This window comes from Schistocerca americana, chromosome 6 (genome assembly GCF_021461395.2).
Source record: "Schistocerca americana isolate TAMUIC-IGC-003095 chromosome 6, iqSchAmer2.1, whole genome shotgun sequence".
Classification (NCBI taxonomy): Eukaryota; Metazoa; Arthropoda; class Insecta; order Orthoptera; family Acrididae; genus Schistocerca; species Schistocerca americana.
In genome coordinates this window covers 290,348,973-290,376,918 of record NC_060124.1, presented here as the reverse complement: position 1 = coordinate 290,376,918, position 27,946 = coordinate 290,348,973, and the positions used below count along the sequence as shown (strand labels likewise).

Sequence of the window (27,946 nt, the reverse complement as noted above, 5' to 3'; positions counted from 1 at the left end):
GTGTCATTTGATGTCAACTTTGGGTACATGTGATGTAACCGGTACAGTTCACCAGGCTCAGACACCAGAGTCCTGGAAATATATTGGTGTTAAAACTGCACTGTACTTTGGAATTTATTTGGGAGTCTTCCGCGATCCTTTTCATAGGCTGCACAGCGACAAGACGAATCCAGGAATTTTACATCACCCCGAGAACTAAACAACTCTCACTGTTGGTAGAAACTAGAATTGACGTGAAAACAACAGCACATCGACTGGGCATTTCACTCAAAAGTCAAAACATTTGCAACGCGGAGGTGGGAAAATACAAACTCTCAACATGTTGTGTATAGATAAAACCAAAGTCATGTCTGATCCTCCTCTATAATAGAAAAGTATATACTTGTTCATGGTAGCCATAATGCAGAAAAATAATCATCTGAGTGAACAACATTTCTGTATACTGCTTTGGTATTGTGGCAATTAGCAATGATACATTTTACAGAGTAGACCTTTCTCTGTCTCTGAGAAACAAGGTAGCATGTAACTCCTTAGCATGGCTGGCATCTTTGCATTCATACTTAACTACCTCAATGGAGTGTTTTGGCAGCATTGTAGCAAATCCAACTTGGCAGAGTTCTTTCACGTGACAGTTGTATTGGGTGGTCATAATTACACTGACAGTGTTGTGAGTGCAGACTTTATACATATCAGGGTGCTGAAATATTTAAAGTATGTTCATTAATCAGTGCATTAGCAGATTATTCAGAAAAAAAACAATAATTTCACTTTCTGACACCAGGTGGACATATGCTTCTGTACACAGTCAAAATGTAAAATGTTTCCTATTTTGACATCAGTATGCTGTTTGTTGCTTGGTGATGCATGCTGATTTCCTCTGTGCAGTGACTGTTGGTGCATACGGTTAAGCTGGTTGTTTTATCAGAATGGCAACAATAGCAGCACTGCATAGCAAGAATATTTCCAACACAAACAGTTGTGAAGAGGCCCCATGTCAATTAATGGATTAAGAATAAAATCAAGAAACTTGAAGCAATAGTTGAATTAGGTAGTGCAGAGAGAAGTAGTTGTTGATGAATCTGCTGTAGTTGTAGCTGACTGGGCAGCGCATGCTGCAAACTCTGCAGCTAGTGTTCAAGCTGCGTCATGGGAACTGTCTCCCGTGGTCAATACTTCAAAAGATTTTGCAGCATATTTTACAATAGTGTCCCTACAAGATTCAGAAAGTGCACCAAATGAAGCCCCAAGATAGGCTACAACACTGTGACTTTGCCCTTCTCTTTTCTGGCAAGTATGGAAATGGATGACGTGCTCAGGGAATGTTCATTGGACAGACGAAGGACATTTTACTCTGCATAGTGCCATGAATGCCCAGAACTGTCACATAAGGGGATCTACTCTGCTACATCTACATCTACATTTATACTCTGCAAGCCACCCAACGGAGTGTGGCAGAGGGCACTTTATGTGCCACTGTCATTACCTCCCTTTTCTGTTCCAGCCGCGTATGGTTCGCGGGAAGAACGACTGTTTGAAAGCCTCCGTGCGCGCTCTAATCTCTCTAATTTTACATTCGTAATCTCCTCAGGAGGTATAAGTAGGGGGAAGCAATATATTCGATACCTCATCCAGAAACACACCCTCTCGAAACCTGGCGAGCAAGCTACACCGCGATGCAGAGCACCTCTCTTGCAGAGTCTGCCACTTGAGTTTGCTAAACATCTCCATAATGCTATCACGGTTACCAAATAACCCTGTGACGAAACGTGCCACTCTTCTTTGGATCTTCTCTATCTCCTCCGTCAACCCGATCTGGTACGGATCCCACACTGATGGGCAATACTCAAGTATAGGTCGAATGAGTGTTTTGTAAGCCACCTCCTTTGTCAATGGACTACATTTTCTAAGGACTCTCCCAATGAATCTCAACCTGGTACCCGCCTTACCAACAATTAATTTTATATGATCATTCCACTTCAAATCGTTCTGCACGCATACTCCCAGATATTTTACAGAAGTAACTGCTACCAGTGTTTGTTCCGCTATCATATAATCATACAATATAGGATCCTTCTTTCTATGTATTCACAATACATTACATTTGTCTATGTTAAGAGTCAGTTGCCACTCCCTGCACCAAGTGCCTATCCGCTGCAGATCTTCCTGCATTTCGCTACAATTTTCTAATGCTGCAACTTCTCTGTATACTACAGCATCATCCGCGAAAAGCCGCATGGAACTTCCAACACTATCTACTAGGTCATTTATATATATTGTGAAAAGCAATGGTCTCATAACACTCCCCTGTGGCACTCCAGAGGTTACTTTAACGTCTGTAGATGTCTTTCCATTGATAACAACATGCTGTGTTCTGTTTGCTAAAAACTCTGCAATCCAGCCACACAGCTGGTCTGATATTCCGTAGGCTCTTACTTTGTTTATCAGGCGACAGTGCGGAACTGTATCGAACGCCTTCAGAAGTCAAGGAAAATAGCATCTACCCGGGAGCCTGTATCTAATATTTTCTGGGTCTCATGAACAAATAAAGCAAGTTGGGTCTCACACGACTGCTGTATCTGGAATCCATGTTGATTCCTACAGAGTAGATTCTGGGTTTTGATACTCGAGCAAAAAACATGTTCTACAATTCTACAATAGATCGACGTCAGAGATATAGGTCTATAGTTTTGCGCATCTGCTCGACGACCCTTCTTGAAGACTGGGACTACCTGTGCTCTTTTCCAATCATTTGGAACCTTCCGTTCCTCTAGAGACTTGCGGTACACGGCGGTTAGAAGGGGAGCAAGTTCTTTCGCGTACTCTGTGTAGAATCGAATTGGTATCCCGTCAGGTCCAGTGGACTTTCCTCTGTTGAGTGATTCCAGTTGCTTTTCTACTCCTTGGACACTTATTTTGATGTCAGCCATTTTTTCGTTTGTGCGAGGATTTAGAGAAGGAACTGCAGTGCGGTCTTCCTCTGTGAAACAGCTTTGGAAAAAGGTGTTTAGTATTTCAGCTTTACGCGTGTCATCCTCTGTTTCAATGCCATCATCATCCCGGAGTGTCTGGATATGCTGTTTCGAGCCACTTACTGATTTAATGTAAGACCAGAACTTCCTAGGATTTTCTGTCAAGTCGGTACATAGAATTTTACTTTCGAATTCACTGAACGCTTCACGCATAGCCCTCCTTACGCTAACTTTGACATTGTTTAGCTTCTGTTTGTCTGAGAGGTTTTGGCTGCGTTTAAACTTGGAGTGAAGCTCTCTTTGCTTTCGCAGTAGTTTCCTAACTTTGTTGTTGAACCACGGTGGGTTTTTCCCGTCCCTCACTGTTTTACTCGGCACGTACCTGTCTAAAACGCATTTTACAATTGCCTTAAACTTTTTCCATAAACACTCAACATTGTCAGTGTCGGAACAGAAATTTTTGTTTTGATCTGTTAGGTAGTCTGAAATCTGCCTTCTATTACTCTTGCTAAAGAGATAAACCTTCCTCCCTTTTTTTATATTCCTATTAACTTCCATATTCAGGGATGCTGCAATGGCCTTATGATCACTGATTCCCTGTTCTGCACTTACAGAGTCGAAAAGTTCGGGTCTGTTTGTTATCAGTAGGTCCAAGATGTTATCTCCACAAGTCAGTTCTCTGTTTACTTGCTCGAGGTAATTTTCGGATAGTGCACTAAGTATAATGTCACTCGATGCTCTGTCCCTACCACCCGTCCTAAACATCTGAGTGTCCCAGTCTATATCTGGTAAATTGAAATCTCCACCTAAGACTCTAATATGCTGAGAAAATTTATGTGAAATGTATTCCAAATTTTCTCTCAGTTGTTCTGCCACTAATGCTGCTGAGTCGGGAGGTCGGTAAAAGGAGCCAATTATTAACCTAACTCGGTTGTTGAGTGTAACCTCCACCCATAATATTTCACAGGAACTATCCACTTCTACTTCACTACAGAATAAACTACTACTAACAGTGATAAACACGCCACCACCGGTTGCATGCAATCTACCCTTTCTAAACACCGTCTGTGCCTTTATAAAAATTTCGGCTGAATTTATCTCTGGCTTCAGCCAGCTTTCTGTACCTATAACGATTTCAGCTTTGGTGCTTTCTATCAGCGCTTGAAGTTCTGGTACTTTACCAATGCAGCTTCGGCAGTTTACAATTACAATACTGATTGCTGCTTGGTCCCCGCACGTCCTGACTTTGCCCCGCACCCTTTGAGGCTGTTGCCCGAGGCCATCTAACCTAAAAAACCGCCCAGTCCATGCCACACAACCCCTGCTACCCGTGTAGCCGCTTGCTGCGTGTAGTGGACTCCTGACCTATCCAGCGGAACCCGAAACCCCACCACCCTATGGTGCAAGTCGAGGAATCTGCAGCCCACACCGTCGCAGAACTGTCTCAGCCTCTGATTCAGACCCTCCACTCGGCTCTGTACCAAAGGTCCGCAGTCAGTCCTGTCGACGATGCTGCAGATGGTGAGCTCTGCTTTCATCCCGCTAGTGAGACTGGCAGTCTTCACCAAATCAGATAGCCGCCGGAAGCCAGAGAGGATTTCCTCCGATCCTTAGGGACACATATCATTGGTGCCGACATGAGCGACCACCTGCAGATGGGTGCACCCTGTACCCTTCATGGCATCCGGAAGGGCCCTTTCCACATCTGGAATGACTCCCCCCGGTATGCACATGGAGTGCACATGGGTTTTCTTCCCCTCTCTTGCTGTCATATCCCTAAGGGGCCCCATTACGCGCCTGACGTTCGAGCTCCCAACTACCAGTAAGCCCACCCTCTGCGACCGCCCGGATCTTGCAGACTGAGGGGCAACCTCTGGAACAGGACAAGCAGCCATCTCCGGCCAAAGATCAGCATCAGCCGGAGAGAGAGCCTGAAACCGATTCATCAGACAAACTGGAGAGGCCTTCCGTTCAGCCCTCCGGAATGTCTTTCGCCCCTGTCACACCTCGGGATGACCTCCCACCCACAGGTGAGGGATCAGCCTCAATGTGGGCAGTATCCCGGGCAGCCACAGTCATAGTCCGATCGGGGGATGCGTGGGACAAGCTGGCCATCCCCGACAAACCCCCATCCGGACCCCCACAGTGATGCCCATTGGCAACATGTGCAGTAACATCCATTGTATTCAGCTTATGTGACTGAGTGGTGAGGTCTCACAAGCTCCTTCAATGTCGGTCCATTTCTCTTCAAGGAGATGACATCTCACAGGCCTGCCACGTGTACAGTGACATCTACACATTGTAACAACCTCCTTGTGCAACATGTGACTCCAGCTTTCCAAGAGCACAACAGTATCTGCACACTATTAACATATAAGATGGGGCAACACCACAGGTCACATTTGTTTCAAGAAACCTTTGGTAATGACTGCATCATATCTAGGCAATTTGAAGACATGTGGCCTTCCAGACTCCCTGGACGTCTGAAAGACTGTGTCTATCAGAGACGTATCCAGATTCTTCGTTATCTGAAAGACAGCATAGTACAACACATCATTCTGATTAACCAGATATGCTGAAAGCAACTGTCGACCATGCCACGTCATGCATGCAACAAGTTGTCGAGTAAGGAGACCATACTGAATACGTGTTGAAATTTGTGACGATATCCTAATAAATATGCCAGAACCATAATTATCACGTGTTTCATCATTCATCCCCTTTTCCTGCGCGCACATCATATTCTGACTGTTTACAGCATCATATTTCCACTTTGTAGCAAAAAGTGGAACTTTTTTTTCGCGTACTCCATGAGCGCACCAATTAATGGAATACCTACAATGTTCCAGTGTCCTGCAGTACATACAACCTGCACTGCAGCACTCAGAACACCAACAGTTTAATTACAACCACTTGGTATATGAAAAGTGGATCCAGACTGAGAAGTGGTCTTCTTATAGTATAGAAATGTGCTACCATGAACAGCATGATAAAGGGTTTTCAGTGAGAAAGAATGACTGTAACAGTGCTGAAGTGGGTAACACCTCCAGTGTTTGAGACAGATACACTGCTAAAAAAAAAGTATGGAATACTATCTTAAAATGTAGTCTATGATACTAGAGATCTCACTGACATAGGCACTTCATGCACTACCAAATTACAGCCCATATACTGGACGGTGTTTACTACTGGCATGCTTTGTTGCCATTTCCTAGTCACATAAAGATACCAGTGCCGCAGCGGCACACCGCAACCAGTCAAGTATCAACAACAGCTTCGTTCAGTTTGTGTTTAGCACTGCAGTAACATTTTGATAGAATCAGGATCGTGGCTTTACTTTCGACAGGTCGTACACAGCAAAATATTACTGATCAGTTACAAGCCACTCAAAGTGGTGTGTTTAAGATGTGGATAAAGTAGAGAGATGGGAAATGTGAATGACAGAACTTGCAGTGGTTACCCTCTTATGACAAAACCAATGCAGGATTGTTTCCTCCAACTGTCGGCTTGCATGTGGCCGAGATCAAGTTCCAGAAATATTGGAAATGACTTTTCCTAGGCAACAGGGATTCGTATCTCAGACCAAACAGTCTGTAGAAGATGGCATCAGGGTGGCCTTCATTCCAGAAGACCAATGAGAAGTTTTGCAGTGAACCAACAGAACTGATGCAATTGAAGGGCCTGGGCTCTTGCACATCAACATTGAATGGAGTAATGTCAAGTATACTGATGAGATCAGGACTGCAACTGGACACTAGATGTGTTAAAGGTTTGGAGAAGTGCTGGACGACACCAGGAATTCTGATACGCACAGAAAGTCCATTCATTTGCAGGTGGAAGTGCAATGTTCTGGGCCGCAATAATGATGAGACAGCAGACCATTCTAATTCCCATCTACAACAATTTGACTGATCTCCGATACCTCCAAGAGGTACTACAAATGATTGAAAGGCCCAACAGACATCAAGTAGGTGACAGCTTCATCCTCATCGATGACAATGCAAGACCGCACCGTGTTCTTGCAGTGTCTCAGTATCTTGAACGATGCAACATCAACTGAATGCATTGGCCAGCACAGTCCCCAAACATGAATGCAATTGAGCATGTATGAGACCTGCTGAAGGACACTATTGCACAACACCCAAATCTACGTGACAATCCTCAGAACTTCACTGAAGCTGCCCTTGAGGAGTGGGACCTCATACCAGAAGATATACTTGTCGTCTCATCCAGAACATGCCTTGCAGAGTGCAGCAACTCATCTGTGTGTGGGGAGAATATATTCACTACTATCACCATGAGACAAAAATTTCCACCATTTTTGTTTTCAAGATGTACACTTAGGAGACAGCCTGCTTTGGTTTGTAATGATTTTTTGTAGCTGACCAAAATTGTTCTTATTTTCAGAATGAATTATGTTTATTTTGTTAATATGGTATTGTACAAAATCTGAATGGGTGTATGAGGTATGTTCAAAAAATTTCGGATCATTTGTAATTTCGCAGCAATGATGCATTGGAGCAAAATGCAGTTTTCATCCCTGCACACGCCTATGCTTAATGCGTAACTGGCGGAAGTTTCATTGCTGTATGTCTGTTAGTTATTGTTAAGTGCTGTAATGAGTAGAATGCTGGGTCACACAGTTTGCAAATTTTGAGATGGCAGAGTTCGAGGAGAAACGAATCTCCATTAAATTTTGCATGAAAGTCAAGAAAGCCTTTACAGAGACATACCAAATGATGCAGAAAGCTATGGTGATGAGTGCTTAAGCTGTACTCAATGTTGTGAATGGTTCACATGGTTTAAAAATGGCCGGAAGGAAGTTAAAGATGAGCCTTGTTCAGGACGCCCTTCAACATCTTCTGACGATGCTCACACCAGGAATATCAATAAAATTATGCATACCGATCAAAGAATGACTGTCCAAGAGATTGCAGAAGAACATAGCATTTCAGCAGGATCATGTCATAAAAATCCTGAAACAGCATCTTGAAATGCATCATGTTGCTGCAAAGTTTGTCCCATGGCTCATGAGTCAAGACCAGAAAGAGCTTCGCCTCCCAACCTGTGAAGAGCTTTTGGATCACGCAAAAGGGAATGAGATGTTCCTTAAGAGAATCATGGCTGGTGATGAGACGTTGGTCTATAGTTATGATGAGACCAAGTTTCAATCTTCACAACTGGTCAGGAAAGGTTCCAAAAAAAGCTCATCAGGTCAGGTAAAATGTCAAAGCCATGCTGATAGTATTCTTTGACTTTGAAGGATTAGTTCATCATGGATCTGTGCCACAGGGACAAACAGCTAAGCAATGGTATTATCAGGACATGTTGCGATGCCTGCAAGAAAACGTGAGAAGGAAACAGCCTGAAATGCAGTGAGAAAATTCATGGCTCTTGCATCATGATAACACACCTGCAGATACATCCCTATTGGTGTGTGACTACTGCACAAAAAAACAAAAGCACTATGCTGCCTCATCCTCTGTACTTTACAGACCTGGCTCTTGTGGGCTCTTTTTTTATTTCCAAAGGTGGAAATTCCACTGAAAGGATGAAGATTTACAATGGTGGAGGACATAAAACAAAACTCACAGATAGTGCTTTGTGCAATCCAGCAAGAGGCATACCAAGACTGCTTCCAGAAGTGGAAATGGCATTGGGAGCAGTGTGTCAGTTGCGTAGGAGAGTATTTTGAAGGTGGCCATGGACAATAAGTAAAAGATACGCGTAGAAAAATTTTGTGGACAAAATTCTGGAATTTTTTGAACAGACCCCATACTATAAGAATGCATTGTAATAAACTCTATAATACCCCAAACTTTTGTTGAATGTGTAGATCTGAAGTAAGGACAATGTCAGTTACTATGTCCTAAGGCAGATTATGGTACAAGCCTGAAAAGCTAAGGCTCCATGAGGGGAAAATGACAAGGTAGGGGGGAAGCGAACAAAATGGAGGAGGAAGAGGAGGAGGAGGAGGAGGAGGAGGAGGGGGAGGAGGAGGAAAAGAAAATCAAGTATTCAGATAGCTTAATATTTAGAATGAATTTTCTCTCTGCAGTGCAGTGTGTGCTGATATATCGGCAGAAGTTGTGAGGACAGGTCGTGAAATGTGCTTGAGTAGCTCAGTCTGTAGAGGACTTGTCCACAAAAGGCAAATGTCCCAAATTCAAGTCTTGGTCTGGCACACAGTTTTAATCTTCCAGGAAGATTCAGCTTAATAAGTATTTGTTATGCCATATCTACTGCATTATCACCACCATGGTATTATGAGCGCACGTCCGCATCTTGGGGACTTGCCCACTAGAAGGCACATTCACCAAAGTACAAACAAAGGCACAACCACCAGCTGAAGCTGGCCAATGGCATTAGCCTCATGACAAGATTAAGCTTTTAAAAAGGCAAGGTCAGTCTAAAATGACCTGGTTCATGTTCTCATCTAGCAGCATCAATATCTCTTGCTTCTTCAAACTGTGTGGTAATCAAAGAACTGTGTACCGTCTTGGTATACACTTTGGATTAATCTTGTGAACTCTGCTTGCTTTACTACTGTATATAACTTTATCATGCCTACTTCTATTTTGTTCTGACACTGCTGAATGGTTGAGCCCAACATTCCACTTTGCAATACTTCTGGAATGGCTGCTAATGCATAAAAATGATCTAACAGTGAACTCTCAGCCTATTTCCATTACATTCCAATAGCTGCAGAACAACTCCACCTTGTCATTTTTGTCTTGTTAAGTACACTCCATTCTTAACTCTATTACAGTTTTAGTCACAGGCCTCAAACAGAGACACAAATCACTCACATTGTGACTGAAAGATACATGCATCGATACCACAGATAGCTGTATATCAGTGGGCAGAGGATGTGTAAGGACTGTGTGCATCATTTAGAAACTCTTCCATTTCACATTCAGCCATGTAACTAAGATCATCTTTCTAATGGAAGGCACAGCATCACAGAATAGGAGTGTCAACCGGTTTATCTTCATTAAGACATGCACAGGATCCTTACTGGCAATGTTCTCCTTTTCCCCCCTTTTCCTGTTTCTGCCTGTGGGAAGTTGTGCTCTAGCTGAAGGACTTGACTGCTCCCTATGAGAAGATTTTAACTATCATAAGCTACATGGAACAGCCATCTTTAATACCTCAGGTACCCGAAACAATACCATTTGGTGGTTTGAACATAAATGTTTAAGCTTGTCATTCTCACTTATTTTGTATTTGTCTCTTGGCAGAGGAATCAGCGAAGTTTCAGTTTCAACCACTTTGTTCTCTTTGGCCGCTGACTGACGAGAATGTTAAGTAAAACACTGTACACTTCTGTTGATAATGAACTGTTTGCCTATGGCCTTGTGCCCATAATGGGAGTGAATCCCCATGACCCATTACTTCTTCACATGTACTTCCATATCCTCATCACAATCATTTTAGAGTAAGTTCTATTCTCAAATTTCATCACATGTATTCTGGATTTATTTGTGTATAACTTAATTTTATTGAATATAGCTTATTAATATTTAAATTTGCTATAAATTATGGAAAATATATTATCTGGAAATGAAAATTCCATGGTGTCAGCACGGAGGCTCCCAACAAACAGAAGATTTTTCCTATCTTGTTACATAAAGTACAACTTTCTGCGAGGTAACACCACTGCAGTTTTATCATTTGCTTCTTATGTGACAGACATGTGGTTTCATTTTGTTTCTGCTCACATTTCATCCATCAAAATAACAGAAAAAAAATCTACAGTTGGTATTTTACACGAACATGTTGACTGCTGCACGCTTAGTTACGGATGTTTCACTGCCAGGCCAGGCGCATAGTGTTAGGCATAAAGCTCTGCTGTGGCTGCCACCGGCCCTATGGTGTCAGGCATGTGATTCTGTTGTGACCACCAATGGCCGCATGTTGGTCAACATGTTAAACAAGATTAATTCCAGTTTTTGTTTTCAGAAAACTGTTGCTTCTTTGCAATGTACCTTTGACCGGCTCACATTAACACCCCACTGCTTTTTTAATAATTTTTTTAAAATTCATTTATTCAGTTTTATTTGCTCCCAATCTCTTTATCTTCAGATGAACTTTCCAAATATAGTACAGGTAGATAAAGAGAGTAGTCAAAGGGAATTACACACATCAACATAAAGATGACAGTGAACATGTTCCAGTTTCAACATAATGATTATTAATTCCAAGCTGCTTTCAGACACTTAGTACTTTCCCTCATGGTAACTTTTGGTAATAATTTTTTCCCCAAAGAGATAAAAGTAAAAGCTCTGCATATAATACCAGGGCCAAGAGACAAGTTGGGGCAATCAAATTTCATTTTACAAATATGAATATGGTGGAAAATAATTCTGGAAAGCTAAAACAACAGTTAATGTGGCTACTATACAAATAACATTTTATTTATCAAGGAACTATCAAGGTGAAAAGCTGGAGACATTGCTGCTCAAAATAGTCATTCCTTCACTGAGTAATTTTTAATGATTACGGTGTTCATGCGACTTGTTTTGTGTAAAAACTTACATTGCTTGAACAACACAATATGATTAGTACAAACTTTGGGTTTGTGTGTAATCAATGAACTTCCCAAAACTTTAAAAGTTTGTAGACCAGTAAATTATCATTCCTGTTAATATCAATTAAATAAATTATCTTCTTCACAATTACTCCTGTGGTAGGTAGCTTTACACTAAGTTCTACTAGTACTGTAAAATTTAGCATCTCAGCAAGCATTAATTTAAATTACCAAAATCATGGTTTCCAAATACAGCACAATGTGTGCCACACTCGTTCAGGACTGGAACCATCTGCTCTCCTTTTGTGAAGGAACTCACTGAAAGAAAAGTCATTATACAATTTGTAAACATTACCACACTGCATAAGTACAAAATTTTGTCAGATTTATGAATAACAATAAAAACAAAAAAATATTACTTAATGGGAAGACAGTAGATTGATATGAAACAATGAAAATGAAATGATCGTGTGGCATTATTGGCCAGGGGATCCCATCTGGGGTTGTTCGGCTGCCTGGTGCAAGTCTTTCTATTTGACACTAGTGGCTTGGATGTCAATGAAGATGAGAAGAAATAATTAGGACAACATAAACAAGAAGAAATAATTAGGACAACATAAACATGCAGATGCTCAAACAAAGAAAATATGTGACCCACCCTGGAATCAAACCCAGGACCCCACAATCCAGAGGCAGCAACACAGATGACTAAATCATGAACTGTGGATTATGAAAAAATAAACAAATGAAGTTGGCAGAATGCTTAAGAGTGCTGTAGAAGAAGAGATTGGCAATAAATTCTTATTCAAGAAAGAAGCACAGATGGATGTTGTTCCACAATTTAGCCACAAAATTCTACACAGTTGGTCTGTAAGTTTTGTGCCCTTCACTTCTGTACAACTATTTAATACAAAGTAGTAGTGGTATTTAAATATAGATTAAGATGTATGTAAAAGCCTATCACACAAATAGTCAGCTTATAACCATACTTTCACTGTGAAGATGTATCACATCTGCACAGCAAATGAGTCCTTTAACATCACTGTGAGATACTACAAATGTGATTATGGTGATAACTATGCTAAATGAAAACCTAACACCTCATTATTGCTTTTGAGACCATTAAGCAAATATACAGTGTGCACAAAAAAAACATGAACAATGATTAGTAAGATATGTAGGACAGTAGTTTTGGCATTTTTCAAGACAGAACCCCTCTCCAGAAGTGGATACATTCTGCACTGTGGGGCATTGAAGGTTGAGAATAGTGACTTCCAAGCTTCTGTAGTGATCTCACAGGTTACTCTGCACCTGTCTACTGGCAACACCATGAATATACAGCAGTCAGTAGATCACTATCTGTCGTGGTCAAAGGATTGGATTTTGTGCCATTGTCAACATGTGTTACATGAAATAACCAGCGGGATGGTAATAATATATGTGATAGTAGTTATTCATCATCTTGTTCTACAAGGCAGTAAAGAGTCTTATCTCTAGGCGAAGTGTATTGTTTATTAAGTACTTCCATACTGATGACTCCAACAGAAGTATTACGGAGCAGTTACAACAACAACAACAACAACAACAACAAATGGAACAATTATAGCAACAATGACAACACCAGCAATAACTGATAAAACCACAGCAGCACATGGAAGAGATCCACACACTGTAACAGCGACATTAGGAGCAGCAACAAACAAGGCTGGAAGCAGAGGGACAACCTACGGTGCAACTACAGGTGTTGCCACAGTCGTACATCCAGGAAAGTTGGTGTCCAGGCACCCTGGCGTTGTCTGCTGGTATCCCACCAGCAGCCAACACCTGTTCTACAGCCTGCAGCTGCAAGTTCGCTGAGTCTTATCATCTGCTGCCACCCTCTGGGACTGTCCCAGCAATGTAAGTGAACTGCATGGCACTTAAAGCACCAACCCTCTAGACAATTGTCTGTCACCATGGTTCACACACATAGAATGATTTCATCATCACTGTGATAAATATGCATATGTGGCGGCACTACTGGATAGCCGGTCCATCACAAGGTTAGTGAAATAGTGACTGGAAAGTACAAGGTTTAGGCGAGCTCATTCGGTAGGTTTCCCTCACCAACTCGCAATGCTTAGAATAATTGTTGCGCAGGGAGGAAATTGGTGACAAGAAACTGTCACAGTTTCTATAACATCTTCGCACCTTGGCCAGATCAGCGGTTCTGGATCCACTCCTTTGATCTACACTCCTGGAAATTGAAATAAGAACACCGTGAATTCATTGTCCCAGGAAGGGGATACTTTGTTGACACATTCCTGGGGTCAGATACATCACATGATCACACTGACAGAACCACAGGCACATAGTCACAGGCAACAGAGCATGTACAATGTCGGCACTAGTACAGTGTATATCCACCTTTCGCAGCAATGCAGGCTGCTATTCTCCCATGGAGACGATCGTAGAGATGCTGGATGTAGTCCTGTGGAACGGCTTGCCATGCCATTTCCACCTGGCGCCTCAGTTGGACCAGCGTTCGTGCTGGACGTGCAGACCGCGTGAGACGACGCTTCATCCAGTCCCAAACATGCTCAATGGGGGACAGATCCGGAGATCTTGCTGGCCAGGGTAGTTGACTTACACCTTCTAGAGCACGTTGGGTGGCACGGGATACATGCGGACGTGCATTGTCCTGTTGGAACAGCAAGTTCCCTTGCCGGTCTAGGAATGGTAGAACGATGGGTTCGATGACGGTTTGGATGTACCGTGCACTATTCAGTGTCCCCTCGACGATCACCAGTGGTGTACGGCCAGTGTAGGAGATCGCTCCCCACACCATGATGCCGGGTGTTGGCCCTGTGTGCGTCGGTCGTATGCAGTCCTGATTGTGGCGCTCACCTGCACGGCGCCAAACACGCATACGACCATCATTGGCACCAAGGCAGAAGCGACTCTCATCGCTGAAGACGACACGTCTCCATTCGTCCCTCCATTCACGCCTGTCGCGACACCACTGGAGGCGGGCTGCACGATGTTGGGGCGTGAGCGGAAGACGGCCTAACGGTGTGCGGGACCATAGCCCAGCTTCATGGAGACGGTTGCGAATGGTCCTCGCCGATACCCCAGGAGCAACAGTGTCCCTAATTTGCTGGGAAGTGGCGGTGCGGTCCCCTACGGCACTGCGTAGGATCCTACGGTCTTGGCGTGCATCCGTGCGTCGCTGCGGTCCGGTCCCAGGTCGACGGGCACGTGCACCTTCCGCCGACCACTGGCGACAACATCGATGTACTGTGGAGACCTCACGCCCCACGTGTTGAGCAATTCGGTGGTACGTCCACCCGGCCTCCCGCATGCCCACTATACGCCCTCGCTCAAAGTCCGTCAACTGCACATACGGTTCACGTCCACGCTGTCGCTGCATGCTACCAGTGTTAAAGACTGCGATGGAGCTCCGTATGCCACGGCAAACTGGCTGACACTGACGGCGGCAGTGCACAAATGCTGCGCAGCTAGCGGCATTCGACGGCCAACACCGCGGTTCCTGGTGTGTCCGCTGTGCCGTGCGTGTGATCATTGCTTGTACAGCCCTCTCGCAGTGTCCGGAGCAAGTATGGTGGGTCTGACACACCGGTGTCAATGTGTTCTTTTTTCCATTTCCAGGAGTGTACATGGATCTCACATTTGCTGGAGATGCATCATACCATGCTCTCAGCAATGCTAGAGGTGAACCTGACTAAGCTGGCATAGATCCACAGCTATTAACTACAACACCCTCCAGAGAGAGACTGCATGACATCACCTTGCAGTTCGGTGAGATGAAATGATGGGTCACAGACCTCGGCATATACAAACAACAAGTTTGCATGCCATCACATGGCTAACATGCTAACATAGGGTGGGCTCTTCGCACTCACCAAAATGGAACAAATGCTTTTACCACCACCACTTGGCAACAGCAGGTGCAGATCTTCATCTGCACTGCCGTATTCCTGGATGGGAATGCAAACCGCAGCCTCCCACACCCACCAGTGCCAGCAGCCACCAGCCAGCAGCAGCAGCCTGTGCAATTATTGTGTCATTTAGTGGTAACTGAGATGCAGTTTCTGATGGCAGGTTGTATGTATGTGTGTTCCCCAGGTGCCTGCTTTCGCAACTGCGACTATGTGTAAATCATGATTTATCAGCTGCAAATGGTTAGCTCATAGCTACATGTGGTCTCATGACTTTAAATTTGAACATTGGTTAGACTTGATTTCCTGTTCTCTTATGACCCCATCCTGGATGTGTGGAATGCTTCTATTTTGGATTGGGTTAAATCACTGTAGGCTGGATGCCACAGTGCAGAAGTCCTTCGGTAGGCTTCCTCACTGCATAACTGCCACTGGTGTGCCTGCTACACCTGTCCCTATCAGCCACATGATCCGCCGGAGTGCCATCATAGCCCTGCCACACAATAGTGCATCACATCAGGACTACACCAGGTTCTCTTGTTTTCTAGGTGCCCAACAAACTTCACATTGCAAAACCAGAATTCAACACAATGATCCAAGCAGGTATGGCATGACCATCAGAAAGCAAATGAACTTCTTTCCTCCACTTGCACCTAAGCAATCATTTGGCTGGCATCCTTGTGGTGACTATAATGGACTCAACACTGTGACAATTGCCAACCAGTATCCTATGCACTTTTGGAGATTTTGCATGATAAATGGTGGACTGCGCTGTTTTTTCAATGCTGGATCTAGTAAAAGCCTATAATCAAAAACTTGTGGCAATAACTGCGCCCTGTAGACTATTTGAATTTCTATAGATGTCATATGGCCTAAGGAATGCTGCACACACTTTTTAGCACTTCATCAATGAAGTTTTGGGGTAATGGACTTCTGTTTCACGTACACTAATTATGTGTCATTAGCATTGTCATACTCAGAAGAACACAAAAGATATCTACACTTAGTACTCCAAACACTTGGTGACCGTAGAATCCTTATAAACCTGGCTAAATGCGTTGTCAGTGTCATTGTAGTGATCAGTACATATGCTGAGTGCATCACCACAATTACAACTTAAACTGCCCTAAAAATGGTGTGCGAAGTATGTTGGTACCTTGGGATGATAAACTTTTACCATGTTTTTTACCCTGAGCTGCTGAGACACAGGTGCCACTCCACGCAATCCTCTCCAACCCCCCAGTGTGTGGTTCCATACCTGTCACTTGGACTGATGAACTACAGGCAGCATCTGAAGCCTGCCAGACAAATTCCAAGCCAGCCACCCTCTTGGACTTGTGCACGCAATTGCTGATGTCCTGCTAATGATTTTCTCAGATGCCACAATCCGCACGGTCAGTGTCATGCTACAACAGAATATTAATGGGTACTGGCAGTCTTATGGTTACTTCTGCACAAAGATGGTTCAAATGGCTCTGAGCACTGTGGGACTTAACTTCTGAGGGCATCAGTCCTCTAGACTTAGAACTACTTAAACCTAACCAACCTAAGGACATCACACACATCCATGCCCGAGGCAGGATTCAAACCTGCGACCGCAGCAGCAGTGTGGTTCTGGACTAAAGTGCCTACAACTGCTTGGTCTCCACAAAGATCACAGTAGCAATGCTCGTGGCTGCCAATCTACACTGCACTTTTAGCACCTTATGAAGCAGTTAAATACTTCTGGTTCATGATGGTTAGACATGTAATCACTATATATACAGACCACTGGCCACTAACTTTTGCATTTTTGCAGCTGTGAAGTAACTATCCCCCAATGCGAATCAGGCAACAAAATTTTAATTCACAGTTTACAATGGACATTTGGCATGTAAGCAGTTCAAAGAAAAGTCACCACTAATGCTTTATCTAGAGTGGAAGGCTTTTCCACACCAGTGGATTTCGCCAAGCTGGTGACAGTACAAAATGAAGATGAGGAGCTGCTCAGACACAAAATATTCCAGCATTTGTGTGGCTTGCCACTGGAAGACAACGAAGAGCTGATATACTGCAGTGGACCGAGAGAGGCTGTACGTACCAACCCTACCAGGACTCCACTATGAGGGCACTAGCAACACATGGTTTCATGTGGCCTCGTATACAGAAGGACTAACATATATGGTCTCACACCTGCATTCCAAACTAAAAGTTCAAAGTAACACAGCACATGCAAGCTCCGCTCAGACCATATCATTTATACAGATTAGAGACAGTAGAAAGCCTATAACACTAGCTCGGGGAACATCACATTTAATTTCTGTTTTACTGGATGACTTTCCATCAGTTACTATGAACTGTGACCTTTTCGACAGGAAATCATGAATCCAGCTGAGACGATTCGCAATTTGATTAGAAGTTGCTTCCAAGGAACAGTGACAAAAGCCTTCTGGAAATCTTCTGGAATCAATTTGAGATCCCCTGTTTATAGCACTATTATGTAGGGTGAATAGAGAGCTAGTTGTATTTTACAATAATTATATTTTCTAATGTTTGAATATTTCCACCATTTGACTGAACAACTTCTTTATTTTATATTACTATCATGATCTTGGCCTTAAGCCACTATCAAATATAACAATGTTGGGTATAATTAGACTTTGAAGAGTGAAGTCATCGTTAAGCTCTATTGAACTTCCATAGTATATAATTTGGGCTATGTTCACTGCACATATAATTATTGTACTGGTGTTCATTCTGTGGCTCAGTTGTTTTATACTTGGAAAACTTGTTTGCTACCTGTCTGCTGTACATTTCATTGATTTTGTACTCATCTACATGAAAGGGACACCTAGGTCAATAGATCTTGATGGTGATTTCACTTAACAGAGTCTACTTATACCCAACATTGTTGTACTTTATAATGGCTTAAGGCCAAAATCATGAGAGTGATATAAAATAAAGAAGCTTTACAGTCAAATGGCAGAAATATCATTCAAACATTATTACATGATTGTGGCCCAAAAATATGAAAAGATATTTTCTGAATCCGTGCCATCTATTTATCAATAAAATGTTTCCTTCAACGTAATTCAAAATGATCAACCACAGTTTATGTTCCAAAACCCTACAGCAAACTAGCGATAGTGATATAGGTTCGAATTCAGTGGCATGATCCTTTCTTGAGTATTGGTGAGATCTGTGCAACTATCGAGTCTTTAGGTACGGATGTTTTGTTGAGCGAGCTGCCATATGTGATACCGGAGGACTTGCCTTTATTGAGTGAGTCAAGCTGCTTCACAACACAGAGGATATCCACTGCTAAGTAACCCATGTTGGCAGCAGCTCTTGATTCGAATTTTGGAACATTTACTACTTCTTCTTTGGTGAAGGAATTTTGGGAAACTGTGTTTAGTAACTATACTTTAGGGCCATTTTCATTAGTAACACTACAGTGTGTGTGTGTGTGTGTGTGTGTGTGTGTGTGTGTGTGTGTGTGGAATCCAAATGGTGCAGTATATCTGCATTAGAACTGGCTGCTTCTTGTTATGTGATGAGCTGTAATTGTACCTTGTCCAATAGGAAAGGAAAACCATCTCTGAGATAAATGGTAAATTGGTTCTGTAAGTCTTTTTGGCATTAGATATGACCCAATAATATGATAACGGACACATGAATTTTTGGTTGCTAAAGACGAGTGTCATGCAATTCACAATGCCATCTTGAGTGAATGTGCATTCATAAGTAAACAGCACCTGAGTCCAGAATTGTGGCTGGAAATAACATTGCAAAAACTGCACTCATCATCAGTGGTCCTCAACAACTATCCCCTGCAGTTCCTACACATGGTATTAGTCAACCACAATTCATTGGACCTGCGAATGAAGGTGCTTCAATTGGCTTATCATGAGACAGTGAATAATCAGGGTTGATAGCATAAGCACAACTGACGTGAATGCACTGACTGTGCAATGCATTCAGAAGGCCTACTGTATGGACAGAAAATTTCTCAGTACCACACAACACTACTGTCTATACAGGTAAATGTAACAAGTATATAAAATGAACTTTGCTGTATGTACAAGTTACAATTTTGACAAAATTCTGGGAAAGAAAAAAACAGTATGAACTTGCAGTTTTACAGTCTACGTTGTCTTCTCTCACTAGCTGCAAGCTTTGAATGATGGAAAATATTCATGTTGGGGAAATGTAATCCACAACTGTGATACATTATATGTAAACTAAAGGCAGAGGGGGTGGGAAGGGAAGGGAAGGGAAGGGAAGGGAATATCAGCTGCATCGGGGCATTACGTGGGATCAGTGGTGGTGAGCACAAATGTGTACTGCACCGGGATTCAAACCCAGAATGAACTTAGCCACACACAAGCAGCCCGTTGGCGTTTCATTACTTGTTTACTGCTACATGCAGTAATGTTGTCAAAAACATTTGTGTCCTGGTAAACACAACTATCCAATTATGATGATATGAAAGGACAATGTGAAAATGAAGCACATGTGCAGGAATGTCAAAAGGAGCAGCCCGTGAATCCGTCTTACACTGATTAACAGAATGCATAACTCAGTGGTTCCTAACCCAAAGGGGGCCACAGGCAGTGGGGCACTGGGCCGCCGACAGTGTGACACTGGGCCGTGAACACTGATCGAGAGCTGAAGACAAAATAAAAATTGTAAGGAGCTTCTGGGATTTCACTTGTCTGCCATCAGGATCTGCAAGTATAGAATGAAATAAAAGTTGAAATGCCCAGTCACTATACAATAACACTCACAAGGAAATGATCCATTTTGTTATGTTGAAACCTGTCCTGTTTTTTCTCACACAGGAAGAAAATGTCGAAATAAGCTAGTAAGACGGACTGCCAGTCTCTCTCTCTCTCTCTCTCTCTCTCTCTCACTCACTCACTCATTCTTTTTAAATGTTGAAAATTACCAATATCATGTGCCACCAGGCAGCTTGAAGCACGTACCCTTATACGCTGTGCAACAGGGTTGGTGTGTGACCTTGGATAGCTGCTTATGCCATAGGTGCTTAAAATATCATAATCTGATTATAATTTGCTGAATTGGGAGTTTCTCGGTCACAATTGTTCACAAGGATGTCTCCCGTCAATTTGCTCTTTTAATATCCACACACAACAGGAAGGAAGGAAGGAATTAGTGTTTCACAATTTTCAGAGTACATTGAGAAGTCAATCTACATAACACACACATTCTTATAGCTGACATTCAACACCTCTGGTATCACTTGCTGTCTCCAATAGTTTTATACAAAACTGCAAGAGAGGGGGCATTAACATCAGCATTTTCTGTGTGCAGGCACAGTTTTAAAGAGATTTGGTAATTGCAGAGACATAATGGAAATTGTACGGATTATATGAATGCATAGTGTCCGTTCTTTCGGACATGTTTGAAAGAACAGACACCTTGCGGAATCCACAACTGTGATACATTATATGTAAACTGAAGGCAGAGGGGGTGGGAAGGGAAGGGAAGGGAAGGGAAGGGAATATCAGCTGCATCGGGACATTACGTGGGATCAGTGGTGGCGAGCACAAATGTGTACTGCACCGGGATTCAAACCCAGGATCTTCTGTTTAATAGGCAGGTGTGTTAAACACTGCACCTTCAGGTACACAGTATAACTACAACTGTGCAGACTAATTCAGCACGCCTCACGGCCAACCCACATTCCTACCAAGTACCAGCTATCCACAGTCCCTGTCCATTTCCTCCATGTTCGCTACTCTGAGATTCCCACCGGAGATCAGACATACCTGTGCATCAGCACTGAAGAAGAAGGATCCATTGTTCATCTATGCTAATCAATTATATGAATGTGTGGTGTGTGCTATTTTGGACCACACATTCATATAACTGATTCGCCTAATTGGACAAGGAGTACACCTTCTTCAGTGCATATGTACAAGTATGTCTGACCTGCAGGAATCTCAGAGATGCGAAATGAACAGGGGCTGGGGATAGGTTGCGCTCAGTGGAAATGTGAGTCATCCGTAAGGCATGCCGAGACAGTCTATGCAGTCGCAATCACACTGCGTCCCGACTGGCAACGATGGCAAGAGCACTGTTTGCACTGTCACACCACGGATGAGTACGAACACAACCTTTTAAATTCCTAGAACAATATTTCCAACTACATTGGTGGAATCATGGGACAGTCATGGCACTGTGGCATCCTATATGTGTGTAAATCCACTTTCAGTCAAGGATTGTGTCTCATATCACAAGAGCTGTGCCTGCTGTTATTAGTTACTGCTAATTTACATCAATATGGACGCTTGGTTTGGGATGGGACTTGCCGTAAGACAAAGCAGTCAAGTGATGAAGGAACTTCCACATAAAATTTTGTAAGTTGTGGGAATGTTGAGTCCAAGTAATATCAAAATAGTGAAGAAGACAAACATATTTTCATAAATACAGTCACCATTTTTTAAAAAACTCTAGATTGTGTATTCTGGTGCTGAGTGGGAGAGCAAATGCCTCAATGTGTGATTTGTTTCAAAACACTGTATGAGCAACAACAAATGTATGAAACTATTATAACTCAAAATGCATCCCTCATCTAAAGGTCCTGAATGCATACAAAAGTCTCTCGATTTATTTCAAATCAAGAAAATATTTTTGTATGACTAAATCCACCATGGAACAGGCTTCAAAACAGAACATACTAAATAGAAGAGTTTCTTATGAGTTTTCTTTGTTAACTGAAAAGGAGTTAGCTCACACTGTAGGAGAAGAATTTATTATACTCACAGCAAAATTAATAAGCAACACTTTGTTTGAAGAAAAATGCACACAAAATACAAAAAACTCCATTATCAAAAACAACTGTGAAGAGAAGAATTGATGAGGCATCAGAAAATCTGAAAGAAGCCACCATAATTGCTTTGAAACAAAGCAAATATTCTTTGCTGGAGATGAAAGTAAAGAAAAGCTGGCCAGGCTAATTTATTAGTGCCTGGAGTGTGGTCTCAGCTCTCTGAGACTGCAGACATGTGTGCAAGTTGCGTTTGTGTGTGTGTGTGTGTGTGTGTGTGTGTGTGTGTGTGTGTGTGTCTACTGCTGACAAAGGCCTTAATGGCCGAAAGCTTTAATTGTGTGAATCTTTTTATTGTGCCTATCGTGACTCAGGATCTCCGCTATATGGTGAGTAGCAACTTTCCTTCTCTGGTATTGTTACATTCCATCCTGGATTTTCCATTGCAAGAGAAAAAGGGTTATTAAGACTTAATGTCCTGTTGTTGTCAGTCATTAAATATGGCTCAAGCTTGGTTTGGGGAGAGGAGGAGGGGGGATTCCAGATTGCCTGATGTATTTTAGGGAAACAATGGAAAACCTATATCTACATGACCATATGAGGACTTAAACTCCAGTCTTTCCAAATGCAAATCCATTGTCTTCACTGCTGCACCACCTCATTACAGTCCTCACCTTGCTTCAGAAGAGGTATTTGGTGTAGTGTCCTATTTTTTCACATTCAACTGAACAGAGGAGGGGGGGGTTTCTTCTGTGAACCCTGTGAATAGACACTCCATGATGAAATGGACCTCACAGTGAACAGATGCTATTATGAACCGTAAATAATGCTGAATTCAGATCCCATGTGTTAACAGGGTAGTCACAAAATTTTTTACTGTTTGAACCAAAGTTCTTAACTTTCACTGTAAGTAATGTCTCTTTGATGATGTCACAGCTCGCAGTTGATTCTGCAAATGTTCAGACTAGTCAGGGCTATGTCACCTCCTTAGATTTGGACTGAGAGCAATCATAAGTGGTTTTAAAAGACCTAATCATGATCTTTTCTTCTTCTGCTTTATAATCCAGCTGTACTTTATCTCTCACTACCTGAGAGGCTGCAAGATTTTCATAAGCCCATTAGCACTGGAACGTGCACAGAGCTCTCTGTCTGCCTATGATTGCAAGATGGTAGATCCCACTCCACCAGAGCACAGGTCTTCATACATGGCATGAATCCTTTGAAACAGATGTACCGGCTGCTCGGTGGATTACAATCAATGTGTAAGCCACCCCTTCCAGCACTGCATCTTTACTGTCAAACACAGCCAGTTGGCTGTGCCCATTCAGCCTTGCTGAGCATCCATTTAGGCAGCTTCCTTCTAGGGATTTGTTTATCTGTTAGTTATGTCCAGATCAAGATGCAATCATTTGAGGGCAAGTTGTCACTAAGCAGCATCAATGTGGACTGTAGAGTGTATCAAGAAACAGATGAAAAATAATGACTTACTTTTAGTGTTGCAAGATGTAATCTGCCCCATGTCAGAAGACTCTCTAAGTTATGCTCTCAACAGCTCTACCTCGGGGCAAGTTGTGGTGGAGCTGAATAGCATATCCTGTGCAACGTAGTTTCCATAAAGCAGCAGTGACTGAAAGAGCTGTGTACTGTTCAGAGCCTCACTGCCTACAGCTGCATTAGACATCGGTAAAGGGAACATATGGTCACCTATTGCAATGCTTGCACTTCTTCAGCAACTGCTTGTAACCTGGTTAAAAAGTTGAGGGGTTGACGTGCAAAGTGGTGTGCATTGTTGAAAAATATAGCCACACCAGCTTTAGCCCTCATGCCACTGAGTCAACCTTTTTGCAGATACCACAGTCTTTTAGCACAGGAGCATCAGTGTGTTTCCTGTAGACAAACAAAAAGGTTTAAATTCCACTACAGTATGATAACTAGTTTTTAGCAATGTTTCTTTCCATCAAACTGTTGTGCCTATGGTAGAGTGGATTTTTGTTGAGGGACTGAGAATAATCCTCAAATTCTATATGGTCATCATCAGAACCATGAGAGAAAACCAGTGTTGCTCAATCCGATTGCTTGGAACTGGTTTTTCTCAGTTTTTACTTTTTTGCAAACTTCTCCTTCTGTAGTCTACATGGGCATGATGTTGGCAACACTCCATTTACTTTTGCTGTGGTTTGGACCATGCCTAGCCAGCAATGTCTCTTTGGCAAGGTAGGAGGAGGGGGAATGGACGTATAAAGGAAATCACTGAGGATGCAACAAAAATGGTATACAAGAAGAATGGACGAGCCTGAACTACCAAATCAGCTTCAGAATATGGCAAGTTGAATAACTGTTTAATGCCAACTATTGCCCTCCATTTAAAATATTTAAGATTGACCTCAAAACATCCTGCCAGGAGCAGTTTCATGGCAGATTTTTAACACATTCAGAAAACAATTAACAAAATAAATTTCAGTGAGATGTCACTTGAAATGCTGAAACTTGGTTTATCTATTTATGTTTCGATCATAGTTTTAAATATTAGACTTTTTATTACTTAGTGTTTTCGTCGTTTTTCAAAAATAAAAATAAAATTGTACAAATGATTACTACCTACATTGAAGCTCTCACACATCGCTATAAAGATTTCCTTGTGGATCTGTCAGATGTTGGATGCACTTTACAGACATGTGATGTAAATTTTTCCTGAGTAGGTGGTCTCTACAGGGTAAGACTCAGATAAGCAGCAGTTTCTTGACAGTTGTTGCCTTGTGCTGCAAAAGAATTTCCTAACTCTACAAGAAATAGAGGGGACAAACTTTTGCCTTATTGCAAATTTGTTGTCTCTTCACACCATGGTTCATGGTGTGGGTTCCTGTAGTCATGTCCTAGTTCATGAACCATGGGCAACGTATGAGTGGCCAAGCAAGTGGTCCCGACAGTCGGGATACCAGTTACTTTGGAATAAGGCTGGGCATCTCGGACATATTCTGAGTCGTGGTCACCTTTGTGCTCATACGGCAAAGACTACAAAATCCACCGGTTAGTCCCTCAGCCGTTAGGGGTAAAACCCAATGGGACTCGGGGCAAGTAAGGCTAGCAACCTGCTTCCCTGGTACTTTAAATATGATGCTGGCAACAATCAGAGCAAAATGCCTCGGACCTTTGGAGGTGACGGAGTCCCACCTCTAACTGACAAACCAGGGACTCCAAAGATACGACTTGGCAAACAAATGGTAATGAGATGGGGAGCTATTAATATCAATGGGGGCTACTGTGGGAAGAAGGTAGAGCTGGCAGAGGCTGCAAGTAAGATGGGGCTGGACGTTTTAGCTGTTAGTGACATTTGGGTAAGGGGTGAGAAAGAAGAGGAAGTGGGAGAATACAAGGTCTACCTGTCAGGAGTCAAAGCAGGAATAGCACAATGGGGTGTAGGGCTTTAGATCAGGAAAGAAATGGAACCCAGCGTAGTTGCAATAAGGTATGTAAACGAACGACTGATGTGGATAGATTTGACAGTGTCTAGCAAGAAAATTAGGATTGTGTCAGTATATTCGCATTGTAAAGGGACAGATCAAGATAAGATGGATAGTTTTTATGAGGCACTCAGTGATGTAGTTGTTAGAGTAAAGGACAAAGACAGTGTCCTGCTCATGGGTGATTTTAACGCCAGGATTGGGAATTGAACAGAAGGGTATGAAAAGGTTATGGGTAAATTTGGAGAGGATATGGAGGCCAACAGGAACGGGAAACAACTCTTGGATTTCTGTGCCAGTATGGGCTTAGTAATCACAAACTCCTTTTTTAAACATAAGAACATTCACCGGTATACTTGGGAAGGCAGGGGAACAAGATCTGTCATTGACTATATAATAACAGATCAGGAATTCAGGAAGGCTGTGAGGGACACACGTGTATTCAGGGGATTCTTTGATGACACTGATCATTATTTAATCTGCAGTGAAATTGGGATTGTGAGGCCGAAAGTGCAGGAGGTCAGGTCCATTTGTAGGAGGATAAGAGTGGAGAAACTTCAGGATAAGGAAATCAGGCACAAGTATATAACAGCGATCTCAGAAAGGTACCAGTTAGTTGAATGTAGTCAATTACAGTCATTGGAAAAGGAATGGACAAGGTACAGGGACACAGTACTAGAAGTGGCTAAAGAATGTCTTGGAACAGTAGTGTGTAAAAGTAGGATGAAGCAAACAGCTTGGTGGAATGATACAGTCAAGGCAGCCTGTAAAAGGAAAAAAAAGGCGTATAAAAAATGGCTACAAACCAGAACCCAGGTGGACAGAGAAAGTTATGTTGAAGAAAGAAACAAAGCCAAACAGATAATTGCAGCATCCAAGAAGAAATCGTGGGAAGACTTTGGAAACAGGTTGGAGACTACGGGTCAAGCTGCTGGAAAACCATTCTGGAGTGTAATTAGCAGTCTTCGAAAGGGAGGTAAGAAGGAAATGACAAGTATTTTGGACAGGTCAGGAAAACTGCTGGTGAATCCTGTGGATGCCTTGGGCAGATGGAGGGAATATTTTGAAGAGTTGCTCAATGTAGGTGAAAATGCGATCAGTAAGGTTTCAGATTTCGAGGTAGAATGGGATAGGAATGATGATGGAAATAGGATCTCATTTGAGGAAGTGGAAAAAATGGTCAATAGATTGCAGTGCAATAAAGCAGCTGGGGTGGATGAAATTAAGTCGGAACTCATCAAATACAGTGGAATGTCAGGTCTTAAATGGCTACACAGGATAATTGAAATGGCCTGGGAGTCGGGACAGGTTCCACCAGACTGGACAAAAGCAGTAATCACACCAATCTTTAAACATGGAAACAGAAAAGATTGTAACAACTATAGAGGTATCTCTTTAATCAGCGTTGTGGGTAAAATCTTCTCAGGTATTGTTGAAAGGAAAGTGCAAGTATTAGTTGAGGACCAATTGGATGAAAATCAGTGTGGGTTTAGGCCTCTTAGAGGTTGTCAGGACCAGATCTTTAGCTTACGGCAAATGATGGAGAAGTGTTATGAGTGGAACAGGGAATTGTATCTATGCTTTATAGATCTAGAAAAGGCATATGACCGGGTTCCTAGGAGGAAGTTATTGTCTGTTCTACTAGATTATGGAATAGGAGGCAAACTTTTGCAAGCAATTAAAGGTCTTTACATGGATAGTCAGGCAGCAGTTAGAGTTGACGGTAAATTGAGTTCATGGTTCAGGGGTAAGACAAGGCTGCAACCTGTCTCCACCGTTGTTCATATTATTTATGGATCATATGTTGAAAACAATAGACTGGCTGGGTGAGATTAAGATATGTGAACACAAAATAAGCAGTCTTGCATATGCGGATGACTTAGTTGTGATGGCAGATTCGATTGAAAGTTTGCAAAGTAATATTTCAGAGCTAGATCAGAAATGTAAGGACTATGGTATGAAGATTAGCATCTCCAAAACGAAAGTAATGTCAGTGGGAAAGAAATATAAACGGATCGAGTGCCAAATAGGAGGAACAAAGTTAGAACAGGTGGACGGTTTCAAGTACTTAGGATGCATGTTCTCACAGGATGGCAACATAGTGAAAGAACTGGAAGCGAGGTGTAGCAAAGCTAATGCAGTGAGTGCTCAGCTACGATCTACTCTCTTCTGCAAGAAGGAAGTCAGTACCAAGACTAAGTTATCTGTGCACCGTTCAATCTTTCGACCAACTTTGTTGTATGGGAGCGAAAGCTGGGTGGATTCAGGTTACCTTA

The 27,946-nt window shown here is 42.5% G+C and overlaps 1 protein-coding gene across 5 annotated transcripts in view; it reads right to left on the bottom strand.

Annotated features, from left to right (window-relative positions):
- Positions 1-27,946, bottom strand: part of LOC124619665 (mannosylglucosyl-3-phosphoglycerate phosphatase) — a 219,864-nt gene that overhangs the window by 174,590 nt on the left and 17,328 nt on the right. For all 5 annotated transcript variants that reach the window (XM_047146203.1, XM_047146197.1, XM_047146198.1 and 2 more), the window contains one exon: positions 11,731-11,817. In XM_047146203.1, coding sequence (XP_047002159.1) covers positions 11,731-11,817 — 87 coding nt within the window. The remainder of the gene's footprint in view (positions 1-11,730; positions 11,818-27,946) is intronic.